Source organism: Nicotiana sylvestris, chromosome 1, assembly GCF_000393655.2.
Source record: "Nicotiana sylvestris chromosome 1, ASM39365v2, whole genome shotgun sequence".
Classification (NCBI taxonomy): domain Eukaryota; kingdom Viridiplantae; phylum Streptophyta; class Magnoliopsida; order Solanales; family Solanaceae; genus Nicotiana; species Nicotiana sylvestris.
The window spans coordinates 111,870,203-111,889,130 of NC_091057.1; the positions used below are offsets into that span (position 1 = coordinate 111,870,203).

The 18,928-nt window shown below is 36.6% G+C and overlaps 1 protein-coding gene across 1 annotated transcript; it reads left to right on the forward strand.

Moving 5' to 3' along the window:
- Positions 1-10,710: 10,710 nt before the first annotated feature.
- On the forward strand, positions 10,711-17,692 carry LOC104233320 (peroxidase N1-like). Its single transcript, XM_009786708.2, has 4 exons — positions 10,711-11,281; positions 11,927-12,089; positions 12,169-12,426; positions 17,475-17,692. Exons 1-4 carry the CDS (start codon positions 10,877-10,879, stop codon positions 17,654-17,656), a joined length of 1,008 nt encoding a protein of 335 aa, XP_009785010.1. The 5' UTR covers positions 10,711-10,876; the 3' UTR covers positions 17,657-17,692.
- Positions 17,693-18,928: the final 1,236 nt, after the last annotated feature.

An 18,928-nucleotide genomic window follows, 5' to 3' on the forward strand; every position in this document is an offset into this window, starting at 1 on the left:
ACCAAAATTTCCCGAACTACATTGACCTGATTCCTGTTTAGCCCAGGATATGTAGGAAACCTTTGAAGCAAAGGTTCGGTCAAATCTTTTTCAAAAATGCTTCAACGGAGTACTCGGATGGGCAAAAATCGCTCGCTTTATCTTTGCACGAAAACCCTTCGTGTCTTCGGGCAAAGAGGGGCAACTGTAAGCACGTGATTTTTGCCCTATATGAGAATTACTCCCAAAAAATTCAAAAATAAAATAATTTTTCTTGGTGTGCCATTTTTGTGATATTTTGTGATATTTTGAATAATTATTTGTATTTGTTTGTGCATGTTTATTTGCTAAATTAATAAAAAATACAAAAATATGTCGCCTTTCGCATGTAGGATTTAATTCTACAATTGTTAGTAATTAAATTTGTTTTACAAAAAATAAAAATTACAAAAATAGGCATCGTTTGCATTTTTAGCATTTAATGTCCAAATATACAATTTTATGCTTAATTATTACTTAATTGTGCGTTAATTGTTATTGGGAGTTAATTTGCGCTTTTATAACTTAATTTAGTTCTTAATAATAGTTTAAGTATTTTTATAATTTAGTTTTAGAAAAATAAAAGAAGAAAAAAGAAAACAAAAATATAAAGAAAGTCGGAATTGGGCCTCTTCTTCGATTTCAAGCCACAGGCCCGAAAAATGGCCCAATCTTCCCTATGACCCAGTCTATTTCGAACTGGGTCGACCCAGTCCATAACCCAAAAGACCCAAACCCCTTTGTCTTACATTTTACAAAACAAAAACAAAACAAAAAGAAGACAAAAACCCTAAAAGACCTAAACCATCCGCCCCCTCCTATCTTCTTCTTCTTCTTCCTCAAGCCTCCTCAAGCACACATCCATGGCTGCCCCTCCATCCTCCTCACCCTCACTGCACACACACAGTGCACGCAGCAGCCATTCATGGCTGCTACGACCCCGTTGCCTCCGTCTCCTTCAAACCAAGCGATGACCCCTTCGCCGAACACCTTCGTTATTTCTTCTTCTTCGTCCAGCATCCATCGACTCCTCCACCTCGCTCCAGCTGCTATTGTCCGTCGACCTCTAGCAGCCCCACGCGGACACCACCCAAACTCAATCAACAACCCCGTCGCCATCTTCTCCACGCTGCTGCGTCAACTGCTCGCACTGCTGCGTCGACTGCTGCTGTTGTGTGGAGTCGCCGCTGCTGCTGCCTGTCGCCGCCGCTGCTTCTACTTCTCGACGTCGTGCTGCTGCTGCTCGTCGCAGCAGGTGTTGGACGGACTGCTGCTGCTGCTCGTCGCGGTAGTAGCTGCGGGCTGCTTCTACTTCTTCTTCGTCTTCGTCATTCTTCGTTCGAGCTTTGGTCGAGGCTCGGACAGATTTGTTTACAATCAAAGTTCGTCGTTGATTCATCTCTGGTTAGTTGTTTTGAATTTTATTTTGTCCATTTTCGTTTTTATATTTCTCAAAGTTAAAATCGTTAAATATTTGATTCTTGTTTTGTTCGTTGTTCATCGTTGAAATCGTTTTTCTAGTTTGTTCATGTTCATGTGCTTTGTTAAAATTAATTTTCAGATTTCAAAATAGAAGTTTAATTAGTTGTTTTCATGTTTATTTCATGTTTGTATTATTGTTTAAGTGAATATTTGTTAGTTTAATATTAGTTAGATACAAATTGAAGTTTAATTAATTGTTTCTTCAATTTGTTTAATGTATTTTATGTATTTTCCGGAAATTGTTAATATTGTTAAGTTCAAGTTTAAATTCATAATTATTTCTTCTTAGTTTTTGTTTTGTCATTTGCCTAAAAGAATTTAGTTGTAATAAGGGAAGTATGTTGGTTTTAGTCATTTGAATCCGTCGTTTTTATTTTTAGATTTAATTCATGTTCATATTATGTTTGTTTGATTTTGAATCCGAAATGTGTATAGTTTGATTTCTTGTTTACCATTTGTGATTATTTCTTGAATTGGTCTCATAATCTTGTTTAAAGTTTAATATAAGAATTGTTTGTTGTAATGTTGTTAGAGTGGATTTTAAGTTCAATATGATTGAATTTAGAAATCTAAATATACTTGTTTGTTGTTGTTGTTGAATCCGAAAATAGGATTGTTTGTTGCTAAAATATTGTTCAATCAAATTTTAGTTGTTCTTTGTTGTTCAATTTGTGTTCATGTGATTTGTTGTTGAAATGTTGAAGAATTCATGTTCATGAAATTTGTTGTTTGAACATTGTTAGAAATTAATCATATTGTCTATATTTTGGTTAAGTTTGATTAATTGATGTGTTATAGTTGATGGGTAGTTTGGTAATTTATAGTACTTTCGGGGGTAAAATAGTAATTTGCAATAGGGTCGGAGGGGTAGTTTAGGAATTGTACATTTTGTAATTGTTTATTTGAAGCATGGGGGACAAAATGAAATGGGGTGGGTTGTGATATGGTTATTTAATATAAAGGGGGGACAAGACAAAATTAAGTTGGGGGAATCTTGCATTATTTTATGTTAGGCATGTGGGACAAAATATAATGGGGTGGTGTGATATGTTTATTTAATGTAATGGGGATGAGTGGGAAGATAATGGGTTTGATAGAGAAAATGGGTTGATTTTAATTGATTAAAAGATTTATGGGATGAGATATAAGTAGAAGTCTTGAAATCATATACAGAGAGAGAAAAAAAACGGGAGAGAGAAACAAATCTGAAAATAAGAGAGAGAAAAAAGGGCTGAACATTTAGGAGAGAGAAAATTCCGAAAAATATTTAAACTTAAAAAATAAAAAAGAATAAAAAAATCTTCTGCTTTCTTTCATTGTTTGAAATCAGAATTAATTGTTGTTTCATCAAAGCTTGAAGCTTTTGTTTTTTTTTGGGATTACTGCTCCACTGATTTGCAAACTCTGTTCCTGGGTTGTTACTGTTGCTGGACTGTTGTTGATGTGCTGTATTGTTATTACTGCTGCTGATTCTCATCTTCATCTTCTTTTGTTTCCAATATCAGGTACACAACTGTAATTTTGGCATTTTGTAAGCCGAAATGAAGAATGGAGTGTTAAATTTTTAATTTAGTTTTAATTTTTTTTTGTATTGTATTTAGATTATTCATGTATTATTATTCTGTAAATCACTGTCATTTGGCATAATTAGGCATGCTATAGCGATATATTAAATAACGCCTTAACCGGATTATTAGGAAATATATTTAAGCCTGATTACTAATTAAAACTGTTTAATAATCAAAATAGAAGAAATAACGTAAAAAATGGCGTTATTGAATCAGTTTGGCAAAAATTGACTGAGTTCCTTATTCATAAGGTTTTTTGTCAACGTAAGGTTTTTTGTCAACGTTAAGTTAATCAGAATCATGTAGTTAATTTCAGTTAAAACATGAATTAGTTTGTCAATCAAGTATTAGGACATGATGTGAATTAAAACAAGGTTAGTTAAGGTTAAATTGTTTAATTTTTAGAAATATGGTTTAGTAACCAAGCTTTTTTCCAATTTTCAGTATTTATAAATAATTAATTTCAATAAGCTTAAGTCATACTAACAATATGAATTTTAATCCAACTATGGGATAATTAGTTTTTTTTTATTTTTTGACAATTCCATGTTGTTTGTAATTATTATTTTAGTAATATTACTTTCCATTAATATTTGTTTTAAATTAGTAATTAATATGTTATTTTTAAGTATGTAGAGATTGACTTCATAATTATATACAAACTTACTAATAATAAAGATGTAGTCATTAAAGGGTATTCCTAAAAATAAGGGAGGATCTCGCTAAAAAATAAATAAATATAAATAATACAAAAAATTGCAGTCCTCCAATCTTATTTTTTTTAATATAAGAAAATACCTAGATTCCGAGATGGGCGATTTAGTAAAATTCACAGTCCTACATAATAGTATCATAACGCGTAGTATTTTGGCGCATATTTAATAAGGTTATTTTCTTAAATACGGGTGTACATTTATGTAACCCAAATCACGATCTTGACGAAGTCAAAATGCGTCAAAAAATCACGTGTGCACTGGTTGTGGCGTGGTTCGAGATGCGTTTTCACGACGTTGCAATTTTGTATAAAATAAATAATGATAAAAGCGGTTTTAAAAGTTAAATTTGCATATAAGTTCTTAATTGTTTAAAAATCAGATAAATGAGCCAAATATGACAATTGAGCGACCGTGCTAAAACCACGGAATTCGGGAATGCCTAATACCTTCTCCCGGGTTAACAGAATTCCTTATCCGGATTTCTGGTTCGCGGACTGTAATATAGAGTCATTATTTTCCTCGATTCGGGATTAAAATTGGTGACTTGGGACACCCTAAATCTCCCAAGTGGCGACTCTGAAATAAATAAATAAATCCCGTTTCGATTGTCCTTTAATTGGAAAAAACTCCCTTGCATCCCCCCGCGGGGGCGGAAAAAGGAGGTGTGACATGTGTCTGTGTTAATGAAAGATTTAGTTATAGTTGAAAGTAGGTAGTGAAATAAGGTAAGAATCATAGTAGCATAATGATTGAAGAACTCTGAATCAATCAATTAGAGAATCAAGGAAGTATTCCCTTAAGTTAAAGGAATCAAATCAAACGGGAAGATTCAGTATCATATAAGGCAAGAAGAAAAATCAGTGCATAACTAAATAAGGAAGGAGTCAAGGTTCAGTAAGCATAGAGTAGTCAATTAAGACTAAATTCATAAAGCCTTAATTAAGGACATGACTCAGTAGAAATAAAGTATCATAGCAAATATGGTAACGAAATCAGTCAGCTTAAATAGATGGGGTAAAGCTTTTAGGGCTTTTAAAAGAAAATCCTTCAATCACCATCAATTAAGGAAATCAAAATCAATCAAGAGGGAGTCATGATTCTGTATTTTCAACATATAAATAGAGAAGATCAAACAGGCGTAGCAAACATGCAAGGTTAGCCATAATGACAGAAAGAAGCAAGAGATGAACAAACAAAAGGAGCATAGTCATACAGTAGTGACATAAGCAGGATAAGGATTCAGTAAAACACATTCGAAGCATGGTAACCACAGAAGATTAACAAGAATCAAGTAAACAGGCTAACACACAGAACCAAAGCAAAGAAAATCATAGAAATTAGGGCTTTTGAGATAGGAGAATTAAAAAGCAGTAAGAACATAAGATTAGTCAAGATAAGCAAGGAAAGATGTTTGAACATAAATAAAAGGTCGGTTAAAACAAGTGTAGAAGAAACTCCGAGAGACCCTAATTTTAAAGAAAGGAAAACTGTTTAAAGTTGAGGATCTTTCAGAAGAAGTTCGAGAATAGTGTAAATCATAGGAAGAAACAGACTTAAAGCGTTAAAAATAACACAGATCTAAGAGATTCAAACGAGAGTTAGGGTTTCAAAGGGAACCCAGATAGAAACGAAAGAACTTGTTGTAAACTTCACTGATCGTAACATATAAGGTGTGATTTTGCCTAAAATCACATCGGAGAAGCCATGAGTAATAGAAACAGAAACCCTAGATCCAAATAGACATGGCCCAGGACCCTTGAAGGCCTTAGAGATAATGAGCAAGGCGGTGGAGTGACCATTGAAGGCTTGGGGTTGAAAGGTAGTCGCCGGAGATGACCGGAGAAGGGAGGTGATTGACAAAGTCTAGGGTTAGGTTGAGAGAAGATGAGAGGATTTGAAGGCAGCGGATTTAGAAAATGGTTTAGGGTTTGGGGGGTGTATGAATTAAAAAAGGAAAGAGCAAAGGAGGGTCGTTAATCTTTTAGATCAACGGCCAAGATCTGCTGGGTTTGGGTTGGGTAGGAAGTTTTTGGGGCCTGGGTCGGGTTATTTAATAGGAGATTAGGCGGGTGAGGTGTCCGAATTAGGCTAAAATTGAAAGCCAAATCTGGCTATGATTTAAATAGCTAATTTTCCCTATTTTAATTTATAATAAATAATAGGTAATTTCTGAAAAATAATTTAAGGAGCAAAAATGATTTAAAATACATAATTATCATTTGAAAAATATAGGGACCAATTGTATGCATTTAAAATATAATTATACCTTAAAATGGGCTAACATCGCAATTATATGCAATTTAGCTTAAAAATACTAAATGTAATTATAAAAATGCATGAAAAATATATTAGCTATATTTTGGCATAGGTATAGAAATTAGATGAACAAATCACCATAACTATAATTTAGGAAATAATTATTGGGGATTTTATGAATAAAAGGGGAGAAAATGAATCAATTTAAACCCTTAAAATTATGGAAAAAATAATAAAAACCTTGTGCATGCTTATATATGCATATATATGCTATTTTGAAGGTATATATGCATATTTAAAATATATAGGGAAAAATTGGGTATCAACACCCCCACAGTGGGCGCCAAACTGTTTACCTCGAAAATACGAGTAACAATTAAATTTGATATTTGGTTTTAAAGATACGTGATTTAGTTCAATACTAATTAATAATCAAGAAGTATGACATGTAAATGAAACAAATGAGTAAATGATACCAATGTTGCTAGACAATATCGACCTTGAGCCAATGTGACCTCGAGATGGATCAAGAACAATAAAAACATAATCCCACTAGTGGGGTCTGGGGAGGGTAGTGTGTACGCAAACCTTACCCCTACCATGGGGTAGAGGGAATGTTTCCAAATAGACCCTCGACATCCTTCCCTCCAAGAACTCTCCACTTTGCTCTTGGGGTTACTCGAACTCACAATCTCTTAGTTGGAAGTGGAGGTTGCTTATCATCAAGAACAATAAAGCAAGAATAATAAAGCTAAAGGAAAATTCTAATGAATAATGAGTGAAATATTTAGAGAGTATATTCTTTTCTAATGATTGGATCCTGTTTACAAATGATTGGGGTCTCCTTTATATAATAAGGGAACCCTAAATAAGGTACATTTCTATTTACATTAAAGAATCTTATTAGGACAGTTGTCTAACCGCCTAGTGATCACGCCCAACTATGCCTTATAAAAAGGACAAGCGGTCGTTGCAAATATAATCCGTCTATTTAGCCCAGAGTCGAATCTCACAGGGAATTAACCTACCACTTTTATCAGACTCACTGAATTCTCCGTAATCAACTACCTAGAAATTTTGAATAGCACTTGGTGATATTTCTACTAACTATAACTGAATAAAATTAAGTAAACTAAAAGCTAACTATGACTGAGTTGTAAACAGATAAGAGAAGGATCTAAGGTTGTGATTTCCCCTATTGATGGAATCTCTTCCTGTTATATTTTGTATAGATTTGCCTAATCGTCTCTATCGATCATGAGCACTCTTACTACCATAACTCTCTCCCGAGTAATTACGAAAATTACTAGACGCACTCTCCCGAATTACGCTAGCTGGCTTTTATTACAGCTCACTTAGATCGCACCCAAAATTTCGTTATTCTTAATCCCATCTTTAAACCCTCGGTTATTGATTCCTCATATACTTTGGGAGTGGTGTTGGTCAACAACTACCTAAATATGTACTCTCTCTTGAGTAATACATATTAAATAGGCGCAGCTAATTGAGGATCCTATCAATTAACTACAACAAGAACATAGTTAAACAAATAGAGATTAAACTGGGGAAACTATATTAACACAACAAGAAGTTCATCTCTCAATAGGTTCCATCAAAACCCTAGACCAAATAACTAGCTACTCATCATCGTGTTCATAATAACAACAGCAAAATCATCATGAATGATAAAAACAAAATGAATAAAGGTAGAACTCGTTGCCGAATTATCCTCCTTGCCTCTTGCCTCTTCTTGCCTTGAACAAAACTATAAAAACCTTGATATCCTCTTTTTGGGCAAGCTGGACCTCTTATAGGTTAAGTGAAATTTTCCCCAAACTTCCCAGTTAACCCCTAAAATTTCTGCATTTCGGAATGACTAGCGCGGCTGCGCTCGAACCGCGCATGGGCCACGCAAATGGCAAACTACATTGTCACTGCATCCTGGACTAGCGCAGCTGTGCTCGTGACCGCGCTTGGGCCGCGCTAATTGACTTCAACACTGCCCCAGTTCTTCTGCTCTAGTGTGGTCGCGCTAAGGCCGCGCTTGGCCCACGCTAGAGTGGATCAGCTGTTTATCTCTTCTTTTCTTTCTTCTTTCACACGTACTCAACTCCGAGGGGCTTTCTTTGCTTTAATTTAGCCCCAAACACTGTCTTAAGTCCTCATAAGCATGACTTGCTCCTGCAAAACATAAAATTCACAATTAAAGCCATTTTATCGTCATTTAACCTTCCTAGAATAGTGAAGCATAGTCAAGTTGGGGCATAAATATTCGCCAAACTACATGAATCTAGCCTATTATCACCTAGCTAGTACGGATTCGTACAAATCTATTCCGGAATTTACGCCATGATCATGGGGACGTGGCAGGAATCTTTCTCATTCTATTACAAATTCATAACGGCATTATCTCGAGGCCAGTCATATTAGGCTCCGACGTTCCTCGAACACTTGATTCTTCGAGCCTCATACTTTATCGTTGAGCTCGAACTCGATCCATCCCGAACTCAGGCTTAAGGTAACCCCTCGAACCCGGAAAATCAGGCATACCTGATTTCGACCGTATACATCTTGAAAATATAGTAGTACTATATTTCACACAGTACCCGTGATCCGAAATAGGAAGAATGTTTTATTGGTGACTGTATCATTTTAAAAAAAATCAAATTAACGTCAATTTGTTTTTAATTTATTGCGAGAAATTACTCGTTTTGCAGTATTGGCCATTACCACTAAACCTTTTCGTGATATTACCAACACCACTTTCCACTTCCAGATAGTGGGTTTTCTATGGACTGTAAGGTTAGGCCAAAACTGTTATGTATCCATTAATGTTTTAAAAAATGTACAATATATAACAAAAAGTTCTGAATTCAAGGAAGAAAGATGAATATGTATAAAGAGAAGTGGTGGCCCTGTAATTTTTTAAGGCTCTTAGCCTTCAATTCGATGAATATTCGCCAAAGTGACAAAGCTGAGATCGACTTGAAGATTTTTAAGGTACTAGGATCGAATTTCTTAAAATAAATCAACTTTATTTAGTGCTACATCCGAAAAAGTTATAAATATATTAACCTGAAAGTTATACGTCCTTTGAATACCGCCTTTAATTTCTTGGATATGACTTCACGTTTCTTCTCATACCTATCTTATTCAGAAGTTTACTTTATTCAGTTATTCATTTTTTGTCGTACATACAAAAATTCAAATTAAAAAACAAAAGAAAAAGAAAATAGGTCTCACCAACCTGCACTGGAAAATTACCTTGTATGGAAATAGCAATTGAAAAGGAAATTTGGAAAAACTAAATTATGATATTACTATGAGCTAGGAACATTTTTTTTTAAAATTCTTAATCCTAACAGCACCATGCATGGGATGCAACTCATTTTATGCTTTTGATAATGGAGAATATTTTTCCCTTTTACTTTCTTGAAATTAAGAGGGGAAAAAGTAGTGAATAATTTGCTGGAAGGGGAATTAAGTTTTTTTTAGCTACTTCGGCTTTGAATTTTGATTTATTGTTTTCCAGAATTTGGGTTTATTTTTTGATGATTTTTTTTCATGTTTCGTGTGTGGTTCCTTAGTGCTAGCTAGGGTTCACTCAAACGGATAGTTTATTTATCCCAATAAATTTTCAACGTAATGTAAATAGTAGAATTTTCTACCTTAAATCATTCGCACCTGTTTGAGTATGTCAATATAAATTCAAGTAACATTTGGTCCAGTCTTATTGAGTGATTTAAAGATAATACTGGAAGAATATCAGGTGTATTAAATATTTGAAATTTGAAATTTGAAATCCTCCATTAAACAATTAAAGTTTCCTCAATTTAAATTGATCGCGATGGTAGATGTAAATACAAAATCCATATATTTGAAACAACAAATGTAGCAAATATTTGTTGCAGTAGTGCCACTACTATTAGCATGATCTAAACCGACCATTCTCAATGGATGTCAAAATTCTTTACATATATATATGTTTCATTTGAAACTATTACTACTAAATTGAGATCTTTTTCTATATCAGATCGATCTATAAATGAATACGAGAATTGGCAAGTTATAAATTTTCAAATTTCTTCAACTGTAAGAAATCCATCAAAAAGAGCACCTGGTATAACTGTTTGATAAACATTATCCTAGTATAGCCAAACAAATACGATAACAACCCAATGTAACGATTCTTAAGAGAGCGCTAACTTCCAAAAAATAAAGAAATTTCCTTTTCGGATAGTAAAACAAATTTCATCATGCTGTAAATGTAATTCCTCACGAGATAAAAAAAGATAACTGCATCTAACAAATTCAGGTGCAAGCTGTACATTGCATTTGCATTCCACACTCATCCCTCCCCAAACAAATATTTCTCAAATAAGTTTAACTTCTATACACATAAAAGTAATTTTACACTTTCAACTCTTAGCCATCTAAAAGATAATTAAAGTTAATTGTTCATTATAATTAATGAATTAGTAACATGAAAAATGAGATAGGTTACCTGCTACAAAATATTAAAGACTATCAGTATAATAAATTAAATCCTTTTAAAATTATTTTCCTTGCTCTACTCCAAGAAAAGAAACAACAAATGAAGAAACAAAAATTCTGTATATCCAAATTATGGAAGACGGCCTTACTTACTAGTCATCCAGGATCATACATTTGATCTTCAATTCATTAGCCATTGCCTATAAATACACGTCGATATTTGTAATATTTCCAACAATAAGCACCAAGAAAAAGCTAGTACACAATTTACGTACTCAAAGACCATAGCTGAAACATAGGGAAAAAAACAAAGCTAAAGACCATAGTTGAAACAGCAGTATTATGAGTTATAATCCCCCCAGCAAACTAACCATGATTATGGTTCTTGTCATGCTATCCATGTCTCTGACTATGGTACAAGGCCAAGGGACTCGTGTTGGATTTTATTCCAGTACGTGCCCTAGAGTCGAATCCATCGTTCAATCAACAGTGAAGTCTCATTTTCAGTCTGATCAAACGTTGGCACCAGGACTGCTGAGATTGCACTTCCACGATTGTTTTATACAAGGTTGTGATGGTTCTATCCTCGTTGATGGTTCAGACGCTGAGAAAAATGCCCCCGAGAATGGCGGGTTGAGAGGATTCGAGGTTATTGACGATGCTAAGAAACAGATTGAAGCTGTTTGTCCTGGAGTTGTCTCTTGTGCTGACATTCTCGCTCTTGCTGCCCGTGATGCTGTTGTCTTGGTAAATTGTTATTATCTTCCTACACTTTTAATATTGGTCCTCTCCCTTTGGAATTTTTCTTTCAAATTTTTTGCTTCAAGTTAAAAGATAGACTGATATATATATATATGTACTACTATATGTTTCGTATTACATTAAGGGACATTTCTAGTGAAATTTAATCTCCCTTCAAATTCTAGCTAGTACTACATGATATTTTGTGTGCGTCTTTAGTTTGAGTTCACCTGCGCTTAATGGTTCATGAGCAATATATACTTCGTGTTATAACGAAGTAGCACACTGTACGTAAAACATTTACTAAGTGAACGGCAGTAAGTTCGATCTATTAGTTAGCTTATAAGAATGAAACTGATCACATCATTAGTACCCTCTGATGCTCGGGGCAGCCACGATTTCTTCTAGGTCTAGACCATTGGAAGATAATCAAAACTATAGCATGGTGTGAAAGAAGCAGTACATTACATGGGTATAAATGAATAATAATTTATTTCCCGTTAATGCAAGTAGACCTAGGAACACAAGAGGAAAAATTAATGTTATGATTTTTTGTAATGTCTATGAATGGTAATTGCATAATTGTGGTGTGGTGAATTAATATTGATGCTTACAGTGCTAATTTTGGATTATTAATGAATATTGGTGCAGACCAACGGGGCAAGTTGGGCTGTACCAATGGGACGAAGAGATGGGCGAGTTTCATCAGCATCTGATGTTAATAACTTTCCAAGTCCTTCTGATTCCGTTGATGTTCAAAAGCAAAAGTTTGCTGATAAGGGTCTCACCACTCAAGATCTTGTCACCCTTCTTGGTAAGCATAACGTAACATTCTTTTATTAGTTCTCGAATAAAAGAACTATAATAAATCTGTATATATATTTTACGGGCAGGTGGGCACACTATTGGAACAACAGCTTGCTTTTTCTTCAGCGACAGGCTATATAACTTCAACGGCACTGGTCGTCCTGACCCATCCATAGACCCAACCTTCCTTCCTCAACTTAAATCAATGTGCCCTAATGGCAGCGGTAGCTCGAACCGAGTGGCACTAGACAATGGCAGTGAGAAGAGTTTTGACAACTCATGGTTCTCCAACCTGAGGAATGGTCGCGGAATTCTGGAATCAGACCAGCTGCTATGGACCGATAGTGATGATGTCCATCTCATTGAAGAAGTATTAGGCATGTGCCTAATAAGAGTTTTCTTTGGTTTGGTAGCCAACCTTGTTGACTTGGTTTGGTTGGTAGCCAACCTTGTTGAATTAGTTTGGTTTGGTAGCCAACCTTGTTGAATTTCTTTGGTTTGGTAGCCAACTTTGTTGAATTGTGAAAAGTGTGTGTAAATTGTCAAATATTGTAGGCTTTAGAGGGTGAAGCTTTGGCTATAAAAGGAGAGCTTCAACTCTCATTTCTTCACACCAACAAAGAGAGAAAGAAAGAGTAAGGTTTCACAGACAAGGTATAAGAAAATAGTCTGTGAGGAAAATAGAGAGTGAGCGATATTGTAGTGAGGTGGGAATATCAAAAGAGGGTTATTTCTTTTGAGTGTTGTAGTGGTCTTTGGAGTATTTACCTCCGACCTACAAAGTTGTAAAATTCCTTACTATAGTGATATCAGTTGCTCCTCTCGGGGTCGTGGTTTTTTTCCCTTATTCAGAAGGGTTTTCCACGTAAAAATTTTGGTGTCATTGTTACTCTTTTATTCTTGTTAATTACCGTATCTCGGTGCTACATTATTATTCCGCTTTATTACCGTGAATATTATTTTGGTAAGGGGTTTATTCCCAACAACTGGTATCAGAGCACAGGTTCTGCTCGTTCACTGAAATACTATTCACTGTCGGTAGTACTATACTTGGTGAAAAATAAAAATGTCCGGAGTAAAGTACGAGGTAGCAAAATTCAATGGAGATAACGGTTTCTCAACATGGCAAAGAAGGATGAGAGATCTGCTCATCCAACAAGGATTACACAAGGTTCTAGATGTTGATTCCAAAAAGCCTGATACCATGAAAGCTGAGGATTGGGCTGACTTGGATGAAAGAGCTGCTAGTGCAATCAGGTTGCACTTATCAGATGATGTGGTAAATAACATCATTGATGAAGACACTGCACGTGGAATTTGGACAAGGTTGGAAAGCCTATACATGTCCAAAACGCTGACAAATAAATTGTACCTGAAGAAGCAGTTATACGCCCTACACATGAGTGAAGGTACGAATTTTTTGTCACATTTAAATGTGTTTAACGGACTAATCACACAGCTTGCCAACCTCGGAGTGAAAATCGAGGAAGAAGATAAAGCCATCTTGCTATTGAACTCGTTGCCATCTTCGTACGATAATTTGGCAACAACCATCCTGCACGGTAAGACTACTATTGAGTTGAAAGATGTCACATCGGCTCTTCTACTCAATGAGAAGATGAGAAAGAAGCCTGAAAATCAAGGACAGGCTCTCATCACAGAAGGTAGAGGCAGGAGTTATCAAAGGAGTTCGAACAACTATGGTAGATCCGGAGCTCGTGGGAAGTCAAAGAACCGATCCAAATCAAGAGTCAGAAATTGCTACAACTGTAATCAACCAGGTCACTTCAAAAGAGATTGCCCAAATCCAAGGAAGGGCAAAGGTGAAACCAGTGGCCAGAAGAATGACGACAACACAGCCGCCATGGTGCAAAATAATGATAATGTTGTCCTCTTTATAAATGAGGAAGAGGAATGCATGCACCTGTCAGGTTCAGAGTCGGAATGGGTGGTTGACACAGCGGCATCTCACCATGCCACACCGGTAAGAGATCTTTTTTGCAGATATGTAGCAGGTGATTTCGGCACAGTGAAAATGGGTAACACAAGTTACTCAAAGATTGCGGGGATTGGTGACATTTGTATCAAGACAAATGTCGGATGCACATTGGTTCTAAAGGATGTGCGGCATGTACCTGATTTGCGGATGAACTTGATCTCGGGAATTGCTTTAGACCGAGATGGATACGAGAGTTATTTTGCAAATCAAAAGTGGAGACTCACTAAGGGATCATTGGTGATTGCAAAGGGAGTTGCTCGTGGCACGTTGTACAGGACAAATGCAGAAATATGCCAAGGTGAATTGAACGCGGCACAAGATGAGATTTCTGTAGATTTATGGCACAAAAGAATGGGTCATATGAGCGAGAAGGGATTGCAGATTCTTGCCAAGAAATCACTCATTTCTTATGCCAAAGGTACAACTGTAAAACCTTGTGACTACTGTTTATTTGGTAAGCAGCATAGAGTCTCATTTCAGACATCGTCTGAAAGAAAATTGAATATACTTGATTTAGTATATTCTGATGTTTGCGGCCCAATGGAAATTGAATCAATGGGCGGTAACAAATATTTTGTTACTTTTATTGATGATGCTTCACGAAAATTATGGGTTTATATTTTGAAAACCAAAGATCAGGTGTTTCAAGTTTTCCAGAAGTTTCATGCTCTAGTAGAAAGGGAGACGGGTCGAAAGCTAAAGCGTCTCCGAAGTGACAATGGAGGTGAGTACACTTCAAGGGAATTTGAAGAGTATTGTTCAAGTCATGGGATCAGACATGAAAAGACAGTTCCTGGAACCCCACAGCACAATGGCGTAGCCGAGAGGATGAACCGCACCATTGTGGAGAAGGTGAGAAGCATGCTCAGAATGGCTAAACTGCCTAAGTCATTCTGGGGTGAAGCAGTTCAGACAGCCTGTTACCTGATCAATAGGAGTCCATCAGTTCCGTTGGCGTTTGAAATCCCAGAGAGAGTCTGGACCAACAAGGAGGTGTCCTACTCGCATCTGAAGGTGTTCGGTTGCAGAGCTTTTGCACATGTACCAAAAGAGCAGAGAACAAAGCTGGATGATAAATCTATTCTCTGCATATTTATCGGATATGGAGATGAAGAGTTCGGGTACAGACTGTGGGATCCTGTAAAGAAGAAGGTCATCAGAAGTAGAGATGTAGTCTTCCGAGAAAGTGAAGTTGGAACTGCTGCTGATATGTCAGAAAAGGCGAAGAATGGTATAATTCCTAACTTTGTTACTATTCCTTCTACTTCTAACAATCCCACAAGTGCAGAAAGTACGACCGACGAGGTTGCCGAGCAGGGGGAGCAACCTGGTGAGGTTATTGAGCAGGGGGAGCAACTTGATGAAGGTGTCGAGGAAGTGGAGCACCCCACTCAGGGAGAAGAACAACCTCAACCTCTGAGGAGATCAGAGAGGCCAAGGGTAGAGTCATGCAGGTACCCTTCCACAGAGTATGTCCTCATCAGTGATGAGGGGGAGCCAGAAAGTCTTAAGGAGGTGTTGTCCCATCCAGAAAAGAACCAGTGGATGAAAGCTATGCAAGAAGAGATGGAATCTCTACAGAAAAATGGCACATACAAGCTGGTTGAACTTCCAAAGGGTAAAAGATCACTCAAATGCAAATGGATCTTTAAACTCAAGAAAGATGGAAATGGCAAGCTGGTCAGATACAAAGCTCGATTGGTGGTTAAAGGCTTCGAACAAAAGAAAGGTATTGATTTTGACGAAATTTTCTCACCTGTTGTCAAAATGACTTCTATTCGAACAATTTTGAGCTTAGCAGCTAGCCTAGATCTTGAAGTGGAGCAGTTGGATGTGAAAACTGCATTTCTTCATGGAGATTTGGAAGAGGAGATTTATATGGAGCAGCCAGAAGGATTTGAAGTAGCTGGAAAGAAACACATGGTGTGCAAATTGAATAAGAGTCTTTATGGATTGAAGCAGGCACCAAGGCAGTGGTACATGAAGTTTGATTCATTCATGAAAAGTCAAACATACCTAAAGACCTATTCTGATCCATGTGTATACTTCAAAAGATTTTCTGAGAATAACTTTATTATATTGTTGTTGTATGTGGATGACATGTTAATTGTAGGAAAAGACAAGGGGTTGATAGCAAAGTTGAAAGGAGATCTGTCCAAGTCATTTGATATGAAGGACTTGGGCCCAGCACAACAAATTCTAGGGATGAAGATAGTTCGAGAGAGAACAAGTAGAAAGTTGTGGCTATCTCAGGAGAAGTACATTGAACGTGTACTAGAACGCTTCAACATGAAGAATGCTAAGCCAGTCAGCACACCTCTTGCTGGTCATCTAAAGTTGAGTAAGAAGATGTTGTCCTACAACAGTGGAGGAGAAAGGGAACATGGCTAAAGTTCCTTATGCTTCAGCAGTCGGAAGCTTGATGTATGCAATGGTATGTACTAGACCTGATATTGCTCACGCAGTTGGTGTTGTCAGCAGGTTTCTTGAAAATCCTGGAAAGGAACATTGGGAAGCAGTCAAGTGGATACTCAGGTACCTGAGAGGTACCACGGGAGATTGTTTGTGCTTTGGAGGATCTGATCCAATCTTGAAGGGCTATACAGATGCTGATATGGCAGGTGACATTGACAACAGAAAATCTACTACTGGATATTTATTTACATTTTCAGGGGGAGCTATATCATGGCAGTCTAAGTTGCAGAAGTGCGTTGCACTTTCAACAACTGAAGCAGAGTACATTGCCGCTACAGAAACTGGCAAGGAGATGATATGGCTCAAGCGATTCCTTCAAGAGCTTGGATTGCATCAGAAGGAGTATGTCGTCTATTGTGACAGTCAAAGTGCAATAGACCTTAGCAAGAACTCTATGTACCATGCAAGGACCAAACACATTGATGTGAGATATCATTGGATTCGAGAAATGGTAGATGATGAATCTCTAAAAGTCTTGAAGATTTCTACAAGTGAGAATCCCGCAGATATGCTGACCAAGGTGGTACCAAGGAACAAGTTCGAGCTATGCAAAGAACTTGTCGGCATGCATTCAAACTAGAAGACAGTGCTACCTCCTCTGGATGAATGAGACTGGAGGGGGAGATTGATGATGTCCATCTCATTGAAGAAGTATTAGGCATGTGCCTAATAAGAGTTTTCTTTGGTTTGGTAGCCAACCTTGTTGACTTGGTTTGGTTGGTAGCCAACCTTGTTGAATTAGTTTGGTTTGGTAGCCAACCTTGTTGAATTTCTTTGGTTTGGTAGCCAACTTTGTTGAATTGTGAAAAGTGTGTGTAAATTGTCAAATATGGTAGGCTTTAGAGAGTGAAACTTTGGCTATAAAAGGAGAGCTTCAACCAACACTTTCGTCCAAAGGTTCTTGAATTCTGGAATCAGACCAGCTGCTATGGACCGATAGTTCCACCAACACTTTCGTCCAAAGGTTCTTGGGTGTGAGGGGATTGCTTGGGTTGACATTCAGCGTGGAGTTTGGCAAGTCCATGGTTAAAATGAGTAATATTGGTGTTAAGACTGGTTCTGATGGTGAAATTCGTAAAGTTTGCTCTGCCTTTAACTGACATAGACTATGTCCTTTTAGGATTACCAACAATGAAAAAAACATTTAGTAGAGAACTATATATGTGGTGTTTTGTGATGATTCTGAGTGTCCAATAGTCAATTGTATCACCAAAATTATGCTCTGATCCAAGTATGTATAATGAAGGTTAGATTTAAATGATGTCACACACCGTTCGATCTCCTGATCATGAAGCCAGCTTCAATCCAATCTGAATCATTTCTTATAATGTTTGCAACATGATCATACCTTACGCAGGAAATCTGCCAATTAACATGGATTTAATTACTAATATAAGAAACTAGATGATTAATAACTATTCAAAAAATAATTAGCTGGTACAAGTTTGATTTTTCTGTTATATTGATGAAACACTAGCAAGGTAGGATCGAATGGTACCGCAAGCAACACGGTTGATAATTCTCCAATCTTCTTCTCCAATAACATCTGGTTTCTTTTCTTCAATGGCCAGATCTAGCCCTTGTTGAAAAAGGACATCTAGAACCTCGCCTTGCCACATCCCAAAATGTCCGGACCCGTCAAAAATTTCTACCGCAAATTTCGCATTTGACACAATTCTTGTCATAAGCGAAGATGCCAATGATGACGTATTGTTGACACTTGATGTAGATTCTTCTTGTTTATTGTCCCCCATATTTGACACAAATATTATTTAATAGCTGACGACACAAATCAAGATTATTTCCTTTCTGATGTAGAAGATCAGACTAAGCTGCAACTACAGAGCATACTCAGACAGAACCTTGACTCAGTTACCAAGATAAATCTTTTCTGATGTGGAAGATCAGACTATGCTGCAACCACAGAGCATACTTAGACAGTACCTTGGCTCTGATACCAATTGTTGCGGAAGCCAAATGTATATAGTGTGAATAAGTCACAACTACTATACCAAAAATTATGACAGCCACCAAATAATAAATAAGACAATAAAACAACAATAAAGGGAACACCAGAATTTACGAGGTTCGGCTAATTTTGCCTACTCCTCGGACACAACCAATATTTTATTTCACTCCAAAAATACAAGTGAAATAATACTAAAGAGAGAAGATACAAATGCCTTAAACAGATGAGAAGGCAAATGAGAGGTGTATTTAAATCCTAAACATTAGACCTTCTTTTATAGGGGGAAAATCCCCCCAAAACTCAAGAGCCCACCGATGTGGGACAAAAATTTGCCAAATTCAACAAATCTCCACCTTGGCAAAATTCCACATCTTCAATTTTCTCTCAATAACAAATTTTGATT

Coding starts and splice junctions, on each gene's coding strand:
- LOC104233320 (XM_009786708.2), top strand. CDS start 10,877: ATGAGTTATAATCCCCCCAGCAAACTAACCATGATTATGGTTCTTGTC. Junction 11,282..11,926: donor CCCGTGATGCTGTTGTCTTG/GTAAATTGTTAT, acceptor ATATTGGTGCAG/ACCAACGGGGCAAGTTGGGC. Junction 12,090..12,168: donor AGATCTTGTCACCCTTCTTG/GTAAGCATAACG, acceptor TTTTACGGGCAG/GTGGGCACACTATTGGAACA.